Here is a 24,287-nt window from a genome sequence, read left to right as displayed (position 1 = left end):
TCTTTTATTGGCTCTAAAATAGATTACGGCTGTTAATATCCGATTAAACTGGTGTGTCATCAGAGCCTCCTCAGTGTCTTGGAATCCAGCATCATTACATATAAGTGTAGAAAAACCGTAATCCTATAGGTGACCGAATTCCCCGTCCCGGCCTTCCTTGACACTTTTCCAAACAGTATTAATCTATTCCCAAAATCCCTGATCATCAATACTTTCTGCTCTCTGTTATTCAGAACCATTTCTTCTCCTGGTCATACGACTATGGAAACATTCTCTGCTCCATCTTGTTTGTTCATCAATTGCTCGTTTTGTTCGTAAAAGAGCGAGGATGCTCTTTCCTGAAGTATAGACGAAGGGAAGTATCAGTAGAAGAAGTAGTAAAAGTCTAGGGGTGAAATTTGGGGAAATTAACAGCTTGTAAATGAAGGGAGTTAAATGCAGCTTCGGATAGTAAGCCTGATATTATAGATGCGGTACTGAGTACACGTATAGAGGAGAAACGGTAGGAAGGACGAGGTGAAGAAGAGACTAGGTAGATAGAGGGAGCCAGTATAATCGACCTTAAATCAAATTTCACCGTGAGTTATTTTTGGCTTTAGGTGAGAAGAATGGTAGATATAAGGCTACACAAACTTATTATCGATGATCGATGATATATACCTTCGGCACCCCAAGATATTCTGAACACCGATTGTTTAATGATCTCAAGCGCCTTAAGGTAATTGTTGGAGGCAGTCTTGTAGAAGAGAGAACCATAGTCCATTTTTGATAGGTCATGATAAATAGCTTTGTGCTCAAGACGGAACTTTGAGGGACTCAAGGTTGTTGTGTAAGGGAGAGGCAGAGGAGAGGAAACCCCTCGAACAAAGTCGAGAGGATCATTTTTGATGAAGTCCCGGGCGAATATTAACACGTTGCCTCCGTATCCAAGGGAATGAAGCCTACTCGTGAGCAATTCTCTATTCATTTGATCAAAAGCATTTTGTAGATCCACAGATAGCATTATAAGATGTTGACTGTTTTATTGAACGGTCTATAGGGATAGGTGGAAAGAGTAGCGGTAATAATATAATAAAACACGTTCCTACAATTTGCTGCTATTTATTAAGACCAAACTAAACTACTTCGTTGTTGTTCTAACACTATTTCTTGTGATCGTGTTTTATTGATTCTGCTTTATGTTTTCCTATACATTTGTTAGATATATCATATAATATAGGAACATTTAAACTCGGTGCATGTAGATCAATAACTAATTAATCTTCGTTAGACGACTACATATTTTTATATATCATTTGTTTTCTGGCCATAATATTTTAGAATGTTGTTAAAAACATCATATAAGTGTAGGCTCCTTTCATTATCTAAAAAGATATATTAACGTTATTTTAATGACACTTAGAACAACTTCGGTATTAGATTTATATTATACATTTTATTATATATTATACAGTTATATTTATATGCAAATTTAACGAAAACTGTTGTTAATTTTTAAAATTTGGATTTAACTAAACAAAAACATCAAACCAACCAGTAAACCAGCACACCAAAACTTCTACGATTGGCAATGCTTATCGCTATGTAACCAACGAAGATGCACGATGGCCTCGAAATCAAATATATTCACGATTTTATCCAAGATTTTGCTATAAAACATGAAATAAGGTTGCCAAATCACAGTAACGTGGAATCAATAGAGCTGCTGGACAACACGCAGGAAATTAGAAGATTGAAGCGAACCACACTACACGAACTTGCTTGGTGTATAAGAGTATTCTTAACTTTAGCTAAAGTAGTTTAGTTTTATTTTAATTTGGAGAATACGTACTGATGTATTAATCCCGTACTCGCCTTGCTTGTGTATTAATGCAAGTACAGCAAAACTGTAGTAATAAATAAATTTGTAAATGAAGATTGTACTTAGCATATCTAATGTAAGATGTAATTAATAAAAAAAGATTCTTAATTTTTTTAGTTTCCACAATTAGGACAATATCTTATTAAAATTAAAACTATATCTGTTATTTAAAGCCTTACTTATTGGCGAAAATGCGAAAAAGTATTAGTGTAGGCAACTGTTAAATTCAATATTTTCCTACATAAAATAACCGTTATCCATTTAATATTATTGAGTTATTCCGTGTATATGAAAATCGACAGTTATTAACAGGTTAATTGAAAAGTCCCCGGCCTACCATAGTAAAACGCATTTTTTTGGCAAAATTAGTTTTTTTTATTCAACATAATTCCCTTCAAGGATGATATGCTGATTATAGCGACCTTCCAACTTTTCGGCAGTTTCGGCGATCACCTCTTCATTCGACGAAAGTTTCTTCCCAGCGAGCATTCTTTTGAGATATGAGAACAGGAAATAGTCGCTGGCTGCCAGATCTGGAGAATACGGTGGATGAGGAAGCAATTCGAAGCCAACTTAATGGATTTTTACCATTGTTCTCACTGACTTGTGACACGGTTCATTGTCTTGGTGAAGCAGACCTTTCTCTTTCTTCAAATGCGACCGTTTTTCGGCGATTTCATCCTTCAAACGGCTCAATAACGCTATGTAATAGTCGTTGGTGATGGTCCTTCCTTTTTCAAGGTAGTCAATGAAAATTATTCCAAGTACATCCCAAAATACAGACGCCATAACCTTGCCAGCCAACTGTTGCGTTTTCCCACGCTTTGGAGCGGGTTCATCGTGTGCAGTCCACTCTGGTGACTGTCGATTGGACTTCGCTGTGAAATGATGAAGCCATGTTTCATCCATTGAATCATCAACTCGTCGTTGTTTTTGGTGAAAAGTGAGCTTTCTCATACCCAAATATTCGTGAATGATACGATCAGCGTTCAGTTGATATCTTTAGAGTATCTGCTATTTCATTCAATTTCAATTTACGGTCATTCAAAATCATTTTGTGGATATTTTTAATGTTTTCGCCGGTAACAACCTCATTTGGGCGTCCACTGCGTTCACCGTCAATCCTTGATGGTTGATTTTCCTGGGGCGGTGTTCATCAAGCCAAGTATTTTTTCCCTTCAAAAAGCAATATTTTATGAGCACGCGTAATTTCTTTTTATCCATTTTTTCACAATAACAACAGTTGCTTCACTCAAAATGCTATAATTCACAAACTAATGATCCGACAGCTGTCAAATGTATACACTCATTTTTTGAGGGTTAGGGCTAATTAAAAAACATATTAAGTTTAATTCCAAAGCCAGTCAAGCGCTTTTAGAAACTTGTGGTAATGCTGCTTCGTCATTGCTATCCTAAATGCCAGTTTTGGTTTCAACGATTTAAATGCCAATGACAAAGAACGGTCTGGAGGACCGAAAGAGTTCGAAGATATTGTACTGCAAACTTGTATTGATACGAATTGACTGAAAATACCATTTGAATTATTTTAACATAGCGGTTTCAATGCTCCTGAGACAAGAAAGAAGAGTATTATGACTAGAAGTGAAAAGTAGATCTACTATGACGATCTCAAGCGCAGAAAGTTATGGATTAAGTGGAATATTCATGTCTTTAAAGTCTTGCGGTGCATATGGTAGCATCAGTAAAGTGTGGTGTATGCTGAGTAGTTAGAATTAAATGAAACTGTTACTGCCAATATATGCTGAGGTCAATTGAACAAAACGACGTATTGTTGGCAAAAAGACAATACAAAATAATAGTGAGTAACAGGCCCAAAGTCATCTTCTTGTTAGATGTAGAAAATACCCTTTTAAAGTGAAAAATGAAATCAGAGTACATACCAGCACTTAATATTAATTGATTAAATCTGACATGCAGCATTAAAGAAACGAATCAATCAAACCTCTTAAATAAATGTTTTAATTTATATCCCTAATTTTTGAATGATCCATGACTTAGCAATTTTAAAAGAAATGTAAAACAATCAATATAGCATCAGTTCTAAGATGTTGACAAACTCCCACTCTTCTCTTAAGTGAAGCTGGACAACCCCCCGATACATTAATAACGATATTCTCACTTCTATGAAAGACTAGGCATAGTAAAGCAACATTGTTTATCTTTTGCAGTAGCTGTCATTCTAGCTTTTATGGTCTATCGTTTATCATCAAAACAAATTGAAAAATACTTACGGATACGAAAGTTACCAATGATATGTCTTGGAAATCGCCCATGCTGATTGAAAGTGGTTTCTGAGTCCTGTTGACGCAAATAAAGATGTTCTTCTTTAGATCCTCCGGTAGTACGGTCCAGTCGATCTGGTACCATACCGTACCGATCATTTGGCTTTGTTCGTTGATTTTATTGGCATTCAAACAATATATAAAAAACCGTGCTGTCAGTGTTAGCAGGAATTCTCCGATCAATACCATTTGAATCATGTTAAGATTATTCTAAAAAAATAAGAAGGTTAACAAATTTCTTAAATGTATTAATACAATATTTTAATGTTTTCTAAGAGTTTCTCGGAAAAAACATATAGTGGCAAAACGCAAACATCTTGGGCTTAAACTAAACCAAATGTATTGGCTGATAGGGCGTAAATCAACATTATCATTAGATAACAAGGTTTTGCTGTATGACTGACACACTGATTCAGTGCGATGTACCCTTAGAAGTACCCACGTCCCATAACGAGTGTGATTCGAGGTGTTAGTGCTAAGTACTCTAAAAAGCCTATTAGTGCATCCCAATGCACTGGCTAAACAGTTAAATGTGCGCGATGACAGTGTAGCGATGACAAAATACCATACGAACTGATTAAATGACACATAGAGTGAGATTTAATAATCTTTAGAATACGTTAGAATAGTATCTAGAATAAGATTTAGGTTATAAGTGGTACTATAAGTATCACTTATTGAAGTTCTAAGATATTAATAAAAAAAAACATTTTCTTAAATGTATTAGTATAATATTTTTAAAATATTTGCTAAAAGTTTTGAGGAGTGAACCTCTGTATTTCCCTTTGAAGTCAGCAATACTCTAGCAGTGTGATTCATGAATTGAAAGTTTTATTTTAATAAAATTGAACAAATGAAATATATTTAAAATTGAATGTGAAAACGAAATATACGCTATAGATTTATTGTATCCACTATTCTAAGACAACTTAAACGTGTATTAACCTTGATTCTAATGAGATGGTGCAACGTGTCACACCAGCTTCGAAATAATTTATCTCTAACAGTAGTAAGGTTGGTAACTGTTTTATTAGTTTTAGTGAGAATGGACTACCAATTACCAAAGGCAGCCAATTAACTGACATTGTTTTCCATAAATAATTAATAATTGTTTTTCTCTGAATGACAATTATTTTATACCTATAAATAATTTTAGTGGCAACACTAAAATGAAACCAATAATTTACACATTTTTTATAGGCTTTATATTTTAAACTTATTTTTAACGTTAGTGGATCTGATTTCTCAAAAAGGATTTTCTTGTTAACATTCTTTATGTATATGATTTTGAACGAAGGTATTATTTTATGTCATTGGAACTAATCACTAACCCTTCGAAATAATATATAACGTGGGGCAAAAGTCCCACTACTATTTTGATTACCTATAACTTTACTCAAAGAAAAGATAAGTAAGTTTAGTTTTCATAAAAAGTCTATTTGGTCTTCACATATTTTTTTCGTTATAATTGAAAAATTATATCGGCTAAATGGTGACCACGATTCGCTATGCAATTTTCCGCTTTTTAAGGCATTTTTAATGACATCCTGCAACATCCGAGGCTGAATTTCTTCAATTTCGTGACGAATATTGTCTTTAAGACGTTGAATCGTTTGGTTCTGTTAAATCCGGAGATCTGGCTGGCCATGCTAACCCGCTAGTTCGCGAAATTAGTATACGTGGAAAAACGTCATTCAGTAATTGAATTGTTGAACGATCTGTGTGGGCTGTGGCCACATCTTGCTGACAACCACATGTCCTCTAGTCCTTCCTCTTCCATTTCAGGCACAAGAAAATTTCATATCATGTCTTGGTACCGTTTAGCAGTAACAGTAACCGCAACGCCTTGGTCATTTTCAAAAAAATAGGGACCAATGACATTTTCAGCATGAATACCACACCATACAGTTGTTTTTAGTGGATGCAATTATGTTTTATAAATTAATTGAGAATTCTGTGTTCTCCAAAACCGACTGCTCTGTTTATTGACATGGCCACTGAGAAGAAAATGGGCGTCATCGCTCATTATTAATTTAGACGAGAAATCTTCAATTTCACCAGACAGCTTTAGGATTGCATTACTGTACTCAATTCGTTGATCAGGATCTCTCGGTAGCAATTTTCGGACTAATTGAACTTTGTACGGGAATATTTTCAAATCAGTTTTTAAAATTCGCCTTAAAGTGTGTGCAGAGTTATATAACCGGGAACTATATCTTCCAGTTGATGTTTCTGGAGACTCTTCAACACCATCGGGCACCAGAGTCACATTTTCAGCGTTACGAGACGTCCATTGTCTTGTCATTGTCCAGAAAGAGGCCTGTCTGCTGTCGTGCTGTCGAAACTTCGCATGTAAAAGATAAATTGTGGTGGTTTTGTGAGGCACTGGACGATTAGAATATTTTTGAAGCAATTTCCGTTGAGTGGCAATAATGGAACGATTATTTTCAATAAATATTGTCACTATTTCTGCTCATTCTTGTTGTGTATATTTATCTATAATAAAATTTGGACGTCTACACAACACAATGGTTAAAGCGAAACTGAGCTTAAAATTGTAGCGGGACTTTTGCCCCGCCTGTTAGTAAGATGATCTGTGAAAACGGTGTTTTAAAAATATGTGGAGTGCACTAGTTGATGTACATCTATCAAATCTTGAAAAGATTTGCCTTTAAAGCTTATTTGTAAAATGTGGAATACATTACTATGAGTTGGTATAACAATGCTGCCAACTGTATTGAACCCGGGAGGAAATCCATAAGCATTATATATTTTATATGGGAGTTTAAACTATCCACAAAACTGTAACAAAAAAAAACAAAAAAAATGTTACATTTTTGTTATAACTATAGTTTGAATAAAAAATTTAACAGAATTGTTAATATAATTGACATAATGATATAAGATACTAAAACTAATTGGTTTACTTCTATTTTATCTCAATGTGTGTTTACGAATATTCAAAAGATTAGTTTCATCTTGAATTATGTAAAATTATTTTTATATTTTACATATTTGATTTTATTGTAAAGAGGAATGGAGTAATGATGGCTGAGTATTTGTATCGTATTTTCTCCAGCAATCTTAATCAATAATTTAACGTACATATCATACAACTTTTAAACAAAATAGTAATTTTATTTAATGTGTAAAAGCGAGTTTTATTTGTATATATTTTCTGGTTTTTTTTTCTTAAAACATACACAAAAGCACGGTACATTCAAGGAAATCATAAATCGTCCCGAATACCTACGGTACTTACCTATGGTAAGGGAGGGTGATACTTTTTCGTAGACCGTTATTGCCAGATGTGATATCTGAACATGCCCAAGGGACCTTAACACTTCAAGATGTTCAGAGTCTCTATTTTGTTCTTATTCAATTGATTTTACTGTATTTGGTGCTGCTCACCCTTTTATCAATTGGTGAGTTTGTTCACAGAATATTTCAGTTTTCTCGTTTTAATTCACATTGATTATTTATTAAATCTCCATTTATCTTTATGTATCTTATTATTTATTCGTATCTTCGTATTTTTCACATAATTCTTAAATTACAGTAAATTAAAAATAATAGTTTTATGGTTGCAACTATAAAGCATAAATTATAACTTAATCCAGAAACTTACGCCAAAGTGGCCAACATAACTGATGTATGGTTAAGATTTATTGATAATTTGAAGCCTACACAAATGCCACCGAAAGTGGTTTCTCCTGGCACATGGTGGTAGTGCATCTGGCGTGTGGCTTTTGACTTTTCCCTGGTGCGTATTGTACGTTCATCATGGTCAGAGTTAAGCGAATTTAGTGCTCTATAACTATTTAGTTTAATTTATTAATAATTTATTTAGTTTAGTTTTTTGCTAATCCAGTAGCAGGATCTCGTGCGACTGCTTTCCTTGATTTCGTTACATCCATTATTGTTAGCGCTAGGGTAGAAGCTGGTACGTCACGTGCTACATTTCCTTTGTACCGTGTGCCAATGTCATATTCTATCCTAGCATAGTCATAGTTTATCGTTGCTATTAGTTACCTTTATTGTCCCTTGTCTGTTATGGCTGTCCGTCATTGTTATTGACTACTATAGACTAAGATCGTTGTTAACCATCATAGTTATTCCTTCATTGCTATTGACTACCGTTGTCATTATCAGTAGCATTACTTGTCGGTACATTTATTTATCGGTATAATTATTTATTATTTATGATCCACCAGCCTAATTATACCTAGACTATTAGCTGTCAGTAAAATTAACAGCCAGTAATATTACCTGGCATTAGATGTGTCTGTCGTGATAATCACCAGTCCTTGATATATTTCATGTGCATTTATAATTTCGCCCTTGTTATTGCAAATTGGTTGCTTTTTGTGTTTAGTACCGAAGTGAAATTATATCAAGAATCCTCAACAATTCAACTCCTCAACAACCCTCTGCTATTCCTTTACTATTCCCCATTCCAAGACTAACAGTACTATATTATTTAAATATTAAATTGTGTTAACAATAATGGTGTGACAGTTACTCACCGGAAAATGTTAATTATATTTTGGTTTTCACTTTTTACCTAATTATTTCCTGGTGCATGATGATACATTCTCGTTGAAGTATTCGGTATGACTCGGTTTCATCGCAATTGAGCTGATGTCGAATTTCCTTGGCTTTCTCGAAAAAGCTCATAATAAAATACTTTAAAACTTTCAATCTGCATAAAGCGAAGATGCTGTAACTGAAGCTTACGATAAATGTAAATGTATTACTAAATTTTATGTTATATTACCCGAAACAAACTAGATCTCCAGCAACGAAGAAAAATGCCAGCTGAGCGCCGATTAGCACGCACCAAAGGTAGGTTAAAATAAATTGGGTATACTGGTTGAATGGTGACCATATTTGAAGCGGTACCTGATTAGTCTCGTATGTTATATTTGCTATCATGACGTACTGTTTAGCTGAAATATTAAATTATCAATGCTGACGGCTGAATAGTATTTGCTGACCATCTAGAAAAAACCTTCAAACAAAACGAAATTGATGTTGACTATAATTTGCCGGACATAAAATGTGAAAATCTAATTATTCAATTAGTCACAACCAAAGAAGTAACCAATGTTATCAAAGTTGACATTAATCCAAAGAAGTCACTAGGCTATGATTTAATAATATGACAATTGCTGCAAAAACTACCAAGAAAGGTAATTATAAAACTCACCTACTTGATAAATGCAGCATTTTGACTAAAACATGTCCAAGATGGGATTTCAGAAGATGGCTAAAATTATTACGACTCCAAAATCTATAAACCAAATTAAATAAAACCTATAAACCTATCTCACTGCTACTACTTATATATAATAAAAGATGTAATTCAGAAAGACTACGAAGGTAAAGAGATATGCTCAGCTATATACTTAGATGTAGCACAAGCCTTGGACAAGGTATAATATGACGGGCTTGTTCATAAGCTATAGAAAATATTACAGAAATAACACAATGAACTAGTAAAATTTTATATTACGGTACGAATGTTTAGAGTCAAACAAAAGGAAGCCTATTCTATAATAAAAGAAGCTAAAGCAGGTGTACCACATGGAAGTGTATTGGGGCTAATTCTATATCTACTCTATGCATGTGATATACTATAAATGCAAAATATCACGAAGGCTACATTTGTCGACACTGTGATACTTGCTTATGTGATGACACTGTGATACTTGTGCGGAGACAATACCGAAGAAGTCACACGAAAATTACAACAGACAAGTGACAATATAAATAATTGGACCCAGACTTTGAAATTAAGCATTTACAAAAGTAAATCTGTGCATATGCAGTTCACTTATAATCAGGCGGCTCAATCACCAATAACAATAATTAATATCATTCTATATAACAATATGTTGTATATAGTAACAACGCTAAGTATCTCAGAATGAACCTTGATGCAAAACTTCGTTGGAAGGAACATGTAAAAAAGAAAATGAAAGAACTGGAGTCAAAATATAGGAAAATGTATTGGTTAATTGAAAGAAAATCACAATTATCAATACATAATAAATTGATATTATATAAACAAATATCAAAATCTATGTAGACACACGGAATACAAATATAGGGATGTTCCGCGAAAACTAATATAGATAATACTTTTTATACTAATACTTTTCTAGAACAAAGTCCTGAGAAATATTATAAGTGTATTCAGATATTACAGGACTGATTACTTACTTCGAAATCTTCAGATACCGACTATCACAAAAGAAATCAAGAGAATTGCAAGGGACATGAGGAAAGACTCCATTCTCTTACTAATATTGAAATATTGCAACTTTTGGATAACACCAGAACAGGACACAGACTCAAAAGAATCAAACCATCCGATCTTATATAGTGTTGTGTAGTGAGGTGCACTTAACAGAAAAAGAGCAGTGTTAATAAATATTATTACACCAAAGACTAAGATAGGGCTCATGGATCCTTCATTATTAAATATTAACTTGCTGCGGTTTTATTGAAAATATATTTTAGCGTATTGCAGCTGAACTGAATATTAGTAAGAGCACTGCGACTAAAATTTTTGAAAAAGTGAAGAACAATGTAATGTTAGATTAGCCAAAGAAAAATTGTCAACGTACAAAGCCGGTGACGAATCAAGATCATCTTGAAGTTGACTCTATTCGTAATCAATTATATGAAGTGTATGGAAAAAGTGAGTAATTGTTTTCGATGTCATATTCTCGATATAATCATAGTTTAATATATTTATTTCAGAGGAATCGAGCTGGGAAATATTATCAGAAAACTCAAGAATATGACGTTTGACATTCACAGAATAAAGACGTGTTCGGAGAGACGGTCAGTGAAACGAAACAAAAGTGCAACATCTGTGTCACAAATGCGGCGTTAAAAAAAGTCTAACAATAACGTTCTACAGATTGGTGAAAAAGTGAAAGTGCGATCGGAAAAAAAGGTCAGTACCGTAGAAAATAAATGCAGAACGCCATAAAACTTTAAGGGTCGAAAACTCAACATCTGCACCACAAATGCGGCGTAGGATAATTTGAAACATAGAAATAACAGTATTATTTTAACAATATATAAAAAATATGGAGAAGAACACTGCACAAAAATCAGATAAAATGGAAACATAGGCATCAGGCGTATCACATATTGCAGTTTTGAATGTAGAGAACACAACTAGAACCCAGAACGAACAAGCACTCGACAATGCGTGGATGAACGAAAACTTGGCGCAGAAGAATCTTGAAATTGCATTAACCAATATGTAAAAACAAATAAATGCCCTCCGGCTAGAACTAAAGACACAAAGCTCTGAGGGCAAGGACAAAACTTCGATAAACCACCAAACCAACAAAAGCAGTCCAATTGTTACATACGAAACAGATGAAGCAGAATTGCAGAAAGAAGTAGGCTGGATAACGGTTAAAAATAAAAAAAGAAAAGCAAATAATTCTCCAGGATCTTCAACACAGCAAATAAAAATAAAACAAAATAATGAACAAAATAAAGAAATTAGAATGCCCAGGCCACCCCCAATTACCGTAAGTAATGTTACCGACTTTGACTTGTTATACGAAACACTGAGGTCCAACTATACAGTCCAGTATTCAAAGCAACGGTACTAAACAATGGACAAATAAAACTGAACGCCGAATGTCGTACAACATTCACAAAAATAATAAATTGTTTAGAGTTGCTGAAGCTGCAATGGCACTCTTATGAAGACAAACAAACCAAGAGACATCAAAGTTATGGCAAGAGGGCTTCCATCAACAGCTAAAAGTGAAAAAATTATCGCAGAACTAAACCAAAATGCTTAAATGCTTAAATGCGACAAATATTAAAAAAAAAGACCAAAAATAATAAAGGAGAAATTTTAGTCCACAAGAAGCCATTACCTCAATTTATGTTAGCCTTTGAACATGATACGGACATAAAAACCATTTTTGGTATTAAAAGAATTTTAGGGGTAGAAATAAAAATCCAACTTCTAAAAAAATCGAACTTAATACCGCAATGCAAAAGATGCCAATTGCATGGACACACACAGAAATTCTGCAGAAGAGAACCTAGATGTTTAAAATATTCAGGTAAACGTATCACCACAGAGTGTAGAAAACCCAAAGAAGCTAAGCCGAAATGTGCAAACTGCAATGAGGCGCATCTGGCAAGTTATAGAGGATGTGTGGTTACTAAAGCACTACAAGAGAGGAGAAATAAAGTAGCTCACATTAAACCTCAAGAAACAATGAGTGAAAAGAAACAACCGTAAAAATATAACAACGTTAATGGTGAAATGACTTATGCCTAAAGTATCAGTCAAAGTAACCAAAGAGACACCAAGGAAGATGAAGCAACAACCAACGAATTGCTACTTAAAGTAATAGGAAAGCTGAACAGACAAGAAAAAATGATCGAATCTTTTTCCGAAAGGATTGAAAAACTAGAAATGAAAAATATTAGGCCTGTGGCCCCAAAAACCGGAAATGGCAAATAAAGATATCCGAATAGCAATTTGGAATGCTAATGGAATCCAGCAACATCACGCTACCCTACAAGTATTCCTAGATATGCAAAAAATAGATATTTGCCTAATATCCGAAACCCATTTAACAAAAGAATCCTTTATAAAATTTAGAGGATATACATTCTATCATACCATACATCCAGCTAACACCGCAAGAGGAGGAAGTGCAATAATAATAAAAAAAGAACATTTCCCACCATCAAGAACCCAGGTTCAGTACAGCAGAAAATCACGTAACAGCAGTAACTATTAAATCAAGCAGATGCAAGGTTACAATAGCCGCAATTTATTGTCCTCCAAGATACAATCAAAAAAAGGAAAATTACTTGAATGTCCTAACCAACCTGGGAGAACAATTTATAATTGGAGGTGATTTTAATGCAAAAAATACGGGATGGGGATCCAGAATGACAACAACTAAAGGCAATGAACTGCATAAAGCAGCTACTGAACTAAGATGTAGTTACATGTCAACAGGAAAACCAACTTATTGGCCGACTTATCAAAAGAAAACCCCAGACCTGTTAGATTTCTTTATAGTAAGAAACATAACATCCAACTATATAAAAGTCGAAGAAAATTTTGAGTTAAGTTCAGATTATACGCCAGTGATTGTGACGTTGAGCGAAAATATAATAAGAAAAGAATGAAACCCAATGTTAGCAAACAAAAGAACAAACTGGGAAGGATTTGCTGAAGAATTGAACAAACGAATTCAACTAAATGTGCGCCTCAAGACAACTGAACAATTAAATCTTGAAGCAGAAAAATTCGTAGTAGATATTCAACAAGCTGCTTGGAATAATACTCCAGAAATTAAGAGTACAATTAAAGAATTAATTATCCAAAAGAAGTGAAGGAAATGGTAGCTGAAAAACGTAAATTACGAAAAAAATGGCAACAAAACAGGACACTTGAAAATAAAAATAGTTTAAACAATATAACCCAAAGACTGAAAAGAGAAATACTGGAAATAAAAAAACAAAACCATAAATGACTATCTCAGAAATTTAACAGATGATAAAGAAACTGATTACTCACTCTGGAAAGCCACAAAATATCTAAAGCGCTCATGTTTACACAGTCCACCAATAAGAGACCTATGTAGGAATTGGACACGTGATAATCGCCAAAAAGCAGAAGCATTTGCTGAATATCTAGAAAAAACTTTCAAACCAAACGAAACTAATATTGAACATAATTTACCGGACATAGAAGCTGAAAATTCGATAATTGAATTAGTCACGCCGAAAGAGTTAACCAAAGTTATTAAAACTGGCATTAACTCCAGGAAATCACTAGGCTACGATTTAATAACAGGAGAATTACTGCAAAAACTACCAAGAAACGGAATTATAAAACTCACCAACTTGATCAATACAGCATTTAGATTAAAACATGTCCCAGACATTTGGAAGATGGCGGAAATTATAATGATCCTAAAACCTAGAAAGACACCAAACGAAATAAAATCCTACAGACCTATATCACTGCTACCAATAATATTTAAGGTTTTTGAAAAACTCCTGTTGAAAAGAATAAAACCGGTCATAGAGAGAAAAAACCTAATACCAACACACCAGTTTGGGTTTATTAACAAACACTCAGCAATTGACCAGGTCCACAGAATAACAGATGTTATTGAAAAAGCCTACGAAAGTCAAAAAGTATGCTCAGCTATATTTTTAGATGTAGCACAAGCCTTTGATAAGGTTTGGCATGAAGGCCTTGTTCATAAACTACAGAAAATCAAAACAACACACCGAACTATTAAAATCATACACTACAACTAGAATGTTTAGAGTCAAGCAAGAAGAAGCTTACTCTACAATAAAAGAAGCTAAAGCAGGTGAACCATAAGGAAGTGTAATGGGACCAATGCTTTATCTACTTTACATTTGTGGTATACCACAAATGGAAAATATCACGATGGCTACATTTGCTGATGATACTGCGATTATAGCTGTCGGAGACAATGTATGAGAGAGTATGTGACAATGTATGAGACATGTATAAACATTATTTCACCAGAGACTGAGTTAGGGCCGATGGGTCCTCCTAGTTATATACCTAGATTTAAGTTAGCACAAGGACAAATTGTAGGTTAGACGGAAAGGACTAGTAACAATATATTAATTAAATAATAAAAAAAAATCGATAAATATAAAAATTTGCGTTTTATATCATTTCCTTTTTTATAAACACGAATGAATCTCGATGCAAAACTTCGCTGGAAGGAACATATAAAGAAGAAAAGAAAAGAACTGGAATTGAAATATAGGAAAATGTACTGGCTAATTGGAAGAAAATCACAATTATCAGTACATAATAAATTGCCTTTATGTAAGCAAATATTGAAACCTATATGGACATACGGAGTTCAATTATGGGGATGTTATGCAAAGAGTAACATTAATAAAATACAAATTTTTCAGAACAAAGTCCTGAGAGGTATTGTGGGGGCACCCAAATACTATAGGACTGATTACCTACATCGAGACCTTCAGATACCCACAGTCAGTTCAGAAATCAAGAGAATTGCAAGGGGGCATGAGGAAAGACTCCATTCTCATACTAATATTGAAATATTGCAACTTTTAGATAACACCAGAACAGGACACAGACTCAAAAGAATCAAACCATCTGATCTTGTATAGTGTTGTGTAGTGAGGTGCATATATTATTCAGCAGTGACATGTATAAACATTATTTCACCAGAGACTGAGTTAGGGCCGATGGGTCCTCCTAGTTATATACCTAGATTTAAGTTAGCACAAGGACAAATTGTAGGTTAGACGGAAAGGACTAGTAACAATATATTAATTAAATAATAAAAAAAAATCGATAAATATAAAAATTTGCGTTTTATATCATTTCCTTTTTTATAAACACACCTGAGAAAAGATACACTGAGGAATATACTGTAGATCAAATGGCAGAAAAATATGACCACAGAGTGTTACAACTTCTTCAAAGAATTATCATAATGATTAAAGGGATTCATAATGAAGAACTGTTTGGATTTGGAACGTGGAAAGAAGCATTGTCTACAATAACACCTTCGCTTTGGATGAAGTTCACCAGAGACACAGAAGAAGAGATTGTCAAATGGTGGAATCGTGAATATGTGTTTGATAGATTATAAATTAACAATTAGCTAATTCATTTGAAAGTGATTCTGGTGAAAGCGAGAGTGACTGAATGAAACTTTCCTGATGTGGACTTTTGCTGACAAATATCAAGACAGAGTGGTTTAATCAGGTCATAGAGAGGAAATCGGTAGAATTTTACAAGAAAAATGTACGCAGGTAGGAGCAGAAGAAAATAAGGAGAAATATACTCATATTAAAACCCCGACGAGGAAACCTGAGATGGAAGTATGTTATAGCAACGAAGAGAAAAAGAACTAGATGTAAAGAGGTAAATATGTTCTTCAATGAATATAAAATACATTACATGGATGCAAAATTGTTAATTATAATTCATAATGTAAATATATGTATTATAATGTTAATATGAATTATATTTGAGAACATTATTTTTATTTCATTGTTTTATTTACCTTAGAATTTTGTTATATGTCAAAGTCAAAGTTAATGCGGCAACATTACGACGTTGTGAGATCATACATTTTGATGACGTGAGCTCAATGTTATTTTGGAAGGACTATGTTTTTATCCTTGTTCCACTCACAACTACATAATACAATATCACATTGTTGAATTGTTTGTTGAACTGCTTGAACCTGGCCAATTCATTAAATCGACTATCTGTTATTAATAATTAATGTGATTGAAACAGGCGATTAAAGAAAACACTCAAAATTGAGCAATAATAATAGCGTCGATCTATTACGTCAATTCCAATCTGCATATATTTTTAGTTAGTTGGCAAAAATTGAGAGATTGGCTGGGAAGTTTTGGTGCATCCAACATATAGCGTTTTACCAGAATAGTGGCAAAAGACTATAGACCAAAACCAAAATTTATATCATAGGCACATAAATTAATTTTAAAGGATTTACAACAGATGGTGCTACTGTGTATTAAACGGCATCGGGTACATTTGTGACCAACTTCATGCCTCACTAACTCCACATTTCAGTATGTGTTATTTCGTCGAAGTGTGAACAAAACACTCTTTTAGTGCGTTGAAAATATCTGAATTTGTATTGAGTAAATTACATTTGCGAGAAGTTTTACTTGTATAAAATGAAAGAAGAATAATGTGTCGGTACATAAGAAACCATTTCTAATCGTTTGAAGAACGTGGGAATGATCCAAAAGCATTAAAAGGCGTTTAATCATGTGTGAAATGCTATTTCAATTGCAAAATCGTAAAGATCATTGTATTGTTATTGGTGATGAAATGATTCATGGGGATCACCTGGTAATGCGTCAACATCAACTACTAAGCCAAATATCCATGGTCCAGGCTAATGCTATGTAATTGATGGGATTAGCTTGGTGTGGTATACTATGAGTTACTAAAACCTAATGAAACCATCATTGGGGATCGACAGGATACATTACGTCAAAACATCTCCGAATTTGGCGCATGCGCATATTGGCGTATATACAGCTTTATTTTCTTATTTTTATCGTGATTATTATATTTAATGTCGAATATATTAAGCAGGTAAATAGGTTTAATAAAATTTTGGAAATAATACATTTTATTTAAAAAACTATTGAATAAAACTAAATGATAAAAATATAATTAATATATGTCCAGCTATTCTATTTTTATAAAAACATCATATTATACATCATCATTATTTTTTACAAATAAAAATACACAAATATGATAAATAATTGATTTAATGTTGTAACTATATATAAGGAGAGAAAGAATTTTTTTTGAAATAACACATTTTATTTAAAAAATTATTGAACAACATGAATAAAATAATATGAATATAATAAATATAATTTCTATATGCTTTCCTATTTTTATAAAAACACCATATTTAAATAAATTCATATATTTGAAAAATTAACAAGAACTCCAAGAACCATATAAATAAACATTATCATAAAAAAGAACAAAATCGTTTAGATCAAACACAGCCAATATAGTTAAAACCAAACGAAAAAGCCACCACTATATATGAAAGCAGTAAAATTTTCCTAAAAATCTCCAAATATTATCGTTACTATTCTTGATCCACAAACCCCATTAATAAATTGACTACCTCGAGCTTTCGATTAACATATTATACATTTACTAACCTACAACGAATAGATCGTAATTCACATTCTTCGACTTTTGCTCTCAACAAATTCTAGCTACATCTCAGCTATAAAATAAAATATTATGTTTAAAATAAATGTCTAATTATTACCAGATTCTACAGTTTTTGTTACTATTCTTGATGGACAAACGTCATTTTATAACTTTTAAAAATTTAACCTTACATTCTGCACTTATCCTTCTTCCATATTTTAAACCCAATGTATATTAGACCACCAAGAATAACACAACAATTTAATTATTATTACTATACAATTATTAATGTAACACAAAATCTTTTGATTTTTCTTTTGACAAAAAAAGATTTTTTTGTTGTTTTGATCTGATCGACTGTACCGATCGACTCGAAAAGAATAGACCGCCATTGGAAAAGGAAGACAATATAGTTTATTCTTTTCTATGGTTTATTCTATACAGTAGAAAGCGCATGCGCCAAAACCGGAGATGTTGTGAAACAATGTATCCTGGGATCGACTATGATTGACGCGCCTGAGCTGAGCACTGCGTGAAAAACCGTTGGGATACGAGCAAAGGCAGAGAGTGCTACCCTACCCGCCGTATTTTTCAGACCTTGCTCCTTCTGATTACAAGTAGTATTCCGACATATTAGTCGTGATCTGTCTGAGCAGAGCCTTACTTCACTTACGATGATACTAAAAAATGGTTCGATTCATGGTTACGCTGAGAAAATGGAAAGAGAAACATGGGAAATAGTAGCGGCTATCGATGGTCAATATTTGCATTACGAGTTTTCATAAAAAACTTCAAATTAAGAAAAATCTTTTAAAACTAATTTGTAGGCCAGTAAAAATTATAATTAATAATTCAATACTATAATTAATATTTTAGTATTATAATTCAAATACTTACACCTTATTAATGATGAAGAACCATAACAAACAATGACCATGAATACACCTATAAAATATCCGGCAGCGGTTTTACGAAAATCCTTGGAATTATTCTCGTATATAGTTATCAATTCTTTATTTTCGCTTACGTAGACTTTACGTTCAAAATTAACTACCTTCTGCATATATTTTGCTCCAATCTTACCTAAAATAAATATTGAGTGCTTTATTAGGTTCGACGAATCGTGTTTAAACTTATTTTATTAAAACTCCACCATAGTGATTGACCATTTAAAATTAGTGTTAGAATCTATTAACTTTATCACGTTAAAACGGAAGTTACAGAGAAAAATTGTCGCAATTGCTGGAAAAACAGTGTACCAGCCAATTCATGCTGCGGCTATCTTAATAAGTGGTAATTATGAGAGTCGAAAGAAACTGTTACTGCAGGTATGTTTCGACATCAAATGAACAAATTGGACATCTATACGATCGTATGCATTGAATATTTTATCTGCTTCGGTGTCGATGTGAATCTGATGACTAACTTTATTCTTCTGGCAAGCAATGAAATTATGATGTTAAAACGGTTTCCTATCGCAGTCTTGAAACAGTTGATTCGCCAACTGATAAGCTACTTAAAATTTATTTAAGAGTGTAACGGGTTAACCAAAACGGATAACTGGGAGCAGCAGTATGATGGATCAGCATCATCATAAGATACTAAAAAGGTTTTATGGGCATAGCATCTATATACTCCGAATAACTCGATAATCCTAAATACTTACTTATATTACTACCCTGAAAGAGTATAATCTTTCAAGAGGCTTGCTCTGTTAACATATACATAGACGACTTTAAAAAATTATTCTTCATCTTTCAGGAAGATGTTTTCCTTTTATGATAGACACATACATAAACGCAGAGTGCTATAGACTTAATACATACACTTTTAGAATTGGTTTGTAGTAACATAGAGTGCTCAGAACGCCATATTGCTGCGTTTAATTAGTTAGCTTAAATTAGAATTACAGGCATCTGTAAAGAAAATATTTTGTCATAGAGACATTTGATTGATTCAGGATACAATAGATAAATTCATAAATAAATAAATAGTTATTTTTAAAATTATATATATATATATATATATATATATATATATATATATATATATATATATATATATATATATACCAGATAAAACAATGCTGTCACATACACACGCTTAGTATAGCTAAAATCGGCATTGTGGTTTGATATTTGAAATAGAGCCGGAGAGAGCTTTCTTTTTCACTGAGATTTAAGATGCATAATAACCAAATAATGATGATTATATGATTAGTCACATAAAGAAATTGTGTGATTAAATTATTTAGTTATATATAACACAGAAAAATGCTAGACGTATTCTATGTTATAGAAATTACATGAACCAATCAAATGCCTTTCTAGGGACAGTTCAAACGCAAAAAACTGAGTGTTTGTGATGGTGATGAGACTACGCAAAACAATTCTCCGGATTTAATTATTAAGTTAGTCCTCTATATATTACTCTATGTACGTAAAAATATGTATAATATACCATATGAGCAAAACCAATTAACAATAAGCGTGACTGTTGCCCAAACAAATACTCACATTCATGCTCCAAGGGTATGTGAATACATAAATCTAAACTGTATCATTACGGCGATATTTTATTATTAGTCTTACCTTTGCTTAATGGACATTTTAATAAACCAGTTAAATGAAGCGACGCCAGCATATAATTTGTTATGGCCATCTCCAAGGTACCCTCTTTTTTACTCAGGAGGATCTGAAGTAGATTTACGAATTCGAACATATTGAACAGGCACCCGCTGTAGTACATTAAGAAGGAAAATATCTTGTAGAGCCAACCTGACTTGTTACTACCATCGGGAAGATCTGGCATGATTCCCATTAAACAGAACAGTTCCACGCATCGACCAAACAGATTGATTTTAGGACAGTTCTTAAAAAATAATTTAATTTACACAGATTATGTTATATGGTTAATTATGTGACAAGTATTGTGTGTAATGCAGACGTGATTTATTTGTACGTCACCTAGGGATTACTGTTTTGTTACAAATATAACGTATTGGAATTTTTATCATTCCATGAAATGTTATTTTTTATTATTTTTTCATTTACATTATATAACGACATTTTGGGTTAACTACTGTTATACAGGGGATGGACAAAACAATATGAACCCTGACAACATTTATTCATTAATAAGTTGTTGAGCTAGCACTTATTAAGTATTTAAAACAGCTTAAATTCTTTGCAGAATAGTGCCTGAATAGTTTTTAATGGAATGTTGTCACATTCTTGTATCAAAATATCCACTAACTGGTTCAATGCTGTTGGCGGTGGACATTAATTATGTTGAGGTCTGGTGATTGTATCAGATATGGACCAGGGAAGATATTTGAAGATATTCTGATGATACTCAAACGAATACTATATATTTTTGGTTTGGTATATTGTGTATGAGTGTATTATCATCTTGGAATATCACAGTGTTTGGCAGAAATATATTAGTTAGGAGTAAGAACTTCATCATTGAGGATGTCGCAGTAATCCGCATTCACACTAGTGTGAATGAACGGACCAGCTGAATACCATGATATTTTCACGCATTTATAACATAAAGGAACCTCCCTCATGCTTGACTCTAGGAAGCTGGCAGTTTGAATTGTATCCCTTTTTACAAAAAGTGACAGTGAATGAAACTTTCGGGATGAGAGATTATGATCTAGCTCTGACACTGGATTACGGAGAGCATATGATGAGAGTGGAAACAACTAAAAGTAAGTATATAATTAACAAAGGATAACTATATGATAACTGTCTGCAAAGATTTGTATGTAATTGTATACATGAACAATTCATTAGAATCTATGTGGAGAGAAGGAATACTAACTGTTTTGCGGATATGGCAAATGAATTGGGCCTACAATGCAGTGATTAAATCTAGTTTTATAAAGAAAAATGTATATGAGTAGTAACAGAAGAAACTAAGGAGAACTACAGCGATATCATAATGACTTGTTAAAGAAACTCTGTAACGAAAGAAACAAGAATTAAATATAAAAGGTAAATATTACCTTTAATGAAAGTAAAATATATCACTTGGATATATAATTGTTAATTAAGTGGTTTAGGCCTCCAAGGGATACCATTACATCAAAAAACGTTTACATCGAAAACCATTACATCGAAAAAAAAAAACGAACAAAAAATCACTAGAATGTAACTTTATAGGTGGCGTGGAAAAGAGTTCAATGAAAATATAAGAAAACACAACCTTAACAAGCATTGTGATTGTATAATTAACTGTAGTTTAGGTCCCCGGATAATATATGCATTAGATGTACTATAATGTTAAAATAAATTGTATTTAATAATATTATTTTTGTTTTATTATTCTATTTAGATTAGAATCTTTTTATATGTTAAAACCAAAATTAACTAAAACTCGAAGTTGATGCGGCAACATCGCGACGTTTTGATGTCATACATTTGGATAACGTGTACTATACTCTATATCCAACTCAAATAAAATTCCGATTTCCTTGAAAAACTATTCAACAATTTTGTGGATTTCAGGAAATTGGTTCTTAGTTGTTAGTAGTATATAATTCTCTAATTCTAATAAAGTGTGGATTGGTGGACTTGACGACATTTAATTAAAAAAAACATATTTCGGGGTTAGGATTACATTTATTACTATGCTTTTTGTAGACGTGTGGTGGTGAAACTTGGTATGCCACTTTAAATTATTCCGGATAATTAGAAACATCAAAGGATTAAGTTCTGATGATACTATTCAGCTATTTGTTATTCAACATCCTAAGTTTCCTTTCCTAAATTCCAAATTATTATAAATTGCTTTATATTATAGTTTCATTTATGAACACTATCCGTTTCTTGAGTTGTTTTATCAATTTTGCAGAAGTCTGGCTTCTATTCCTTTGTTATATGGCAGTAGTTATTTGAGCGACATGGGCTTGCTTTATTGACCACATTGCCACCGAAGTCCTGCATGCTGTCACGTCCAGCATCGTCTTTAAACGTGCTTTTTTTAACGTTAAATTTTCATGGGTGATTATTTGCGTCTCATTTTGTGGTAGAAAACAAGTTCAGTTAAAGGCGACTCTCGGAGGAAGGGATCTGAAGCAGAGATGGGTATGGGCATATGTTATGCCTACGTTATGATTGGTATGTTGCTTTTGTTTTGCTAAAAAAATGTTTCCAGAACAAGAAGTTGTGACTTGTACCTCCTCCCTCCTGAAGAAAATCTCCTAGGGGTTGTCCGTGGCCGTCATGATCTCGTGAACTGAAAAGTTTCTACTCAAATATCCATGGTCTTCAGCTATCGATTGGTTTCCTAAACTTTTACATTCTCAAATCTTAATAGTTCACAGTTCAGCATACGAGAACTGCAAAAACTTCAGCTTTAAGCTTCAGCAGACTAGGCTAACAAATTTTCCCGCAACTTAAGAATTTCCAAATTCGGAGTTCTTGAATCCACAGACTAGGGGTGTTCTTCAAAATTTTGATCTTTCCGGATTTCGAACGTTTGCAGGCTACGGGTGGTTTAAGTTAGTTCACAGTGATTATATTACTATAACTTCTTGCGTCGGTTCTCCGTTCGCAACTCAAATTTCAACAGATGTGAAGGGGTAATTCGCAACTTCGGAACGATTCGGTTTAACAATGGATTAAAACAACTGCCTTTTGATCTTCCCGGATAATCCTACTGACTGCACTGGCTTTGATTTATGTAGGGATGAAAACACATTTCTATTTAGAGAATAATATGGAGGATGTTGGACTCCCCTGGGCTGGGCCCACCTCTACTAAAGATCTGTCCATATTATAATCTAAACGAAATATTATAATATAAATATCTGCCGTCACCTAAAAATAAATACTTGAAATCGAACATCATCCTACTGGTTAGATGGAACGGTGTACTAGTGGTACCGCGTAGCATATTTGTAGGGAAGACAGGAAATTGTCGAAGGACAGCGGAGTGCTAGCGTTACTGGCGGTACTATCTACGCATTACGGTAGCAGTGATGAACCTCCTGCATACAGGTTTTCTTCACTGGCCAGACTATTTTTTATAATTAATTATTCGCTAAGTTCATGCCGCATGAAATATAATTAGTTGCTATAACAGAAGGAGAATTATTAATTTGAAACGTAAATTGATAAAGATTGATAATAAAAAGTAAGCAATTATTTGGAATTATATTGAAGGTGTTAAATATTTTTTAAGTTAACGCTTGTAAATTGCAACAAAAAGAAAGTATCAACATAGCATTTATTGAGGACGAAATTATACTTTTTCAATAGGATGACGCATGTTATTGATGGCACTACAAATACATAACTTTAGGAACTAATTCTAGATTCTAATCAGGATTCTATAACAGTCA

General features: G+C 33.2%; 1 protein-coding gene and 1 long non-coding RNA gene across 2 annotated transcripts in view; one reads left to right on the top strand and one right to left on the bottom strand.

The window, feature by feature from the left end:
* Nucleotides 1–1,085: 1,085 nt before the first annotated feature.
* Nucleotides 1,086–24,287, bottom strand: part of LOC143196460 (uncharacterized) — a 55,067-nt gene continuing 31,865 nt past the window's right edge. The window contains exons 7-13 of the mRNA XM_076404143.1: nucleotides 20,527–20,806; nucleotides 18,833–19,018; nucleotides 8,942–9,113; nucleotides 8,729–8,890; nucleotides 6,870–6,966; nucleotides 4,114–4,374; nucleotides 1,086–1,364 (exon numbers count right to left, since the gene is read on the bottom strand). Coding sequence (XP_076260258.1) covers nucleotides 1,317–1,364; nucleotides 4,114–4,374; nucleotides 6,870–6,966; nucleotides 8,729–8,890; nucleotides 8,942–9,113; nucleotides 18,833–19,018; nucleotides 20,527–20,806 — 1,206 coding nt within the window. The 3' untranslated portion in view covers nucleotides 1,086–1,316. The remainder of the gene's footprint in view (nucleotides 1,365–4,113; nucleotides 4,375–6,869; nucleotides 6,967–8,728; nucleotides 8,891–8,941; nucleotides 9,114–18,832; nucleotides 19,019–20,526; nucleotides 20,807–24,287) is intronic.
* On the top strand, nucleotides 21,340–21,862 carry LOC143196461 (uncharacterized). The gene is made up of 2 exons (XR_013005748.1): nucleotides 21,340–21,650; nucleotides 21,736–21,862. It is a non-coding gene; the product is annotated as an uncharacterized LOC143196461 (long non-coding RNA).

This window comes from Rhynchophorus ferrugineus, unplaced genomic scaffold (genome assembly GCF_030347505.1).
Source record: "Rhynchophorus ferrugineus isolate W39M unplaced genomic scaffold, kcgeb_rfMv2 rfM4, whole genome shotgun sequence".
Lineage (NCBI taxonomy): Eukaryota > Metazoa > Arthropoda > Insecta > Coleoptera > Curculionidae > Rhynchophorus > Rhynchophorus ferrugineus.
Note: the sequence above shows the minus strand (reverse complement) of the source record. Positions and strands in the feature narration are given on the sequence as shown.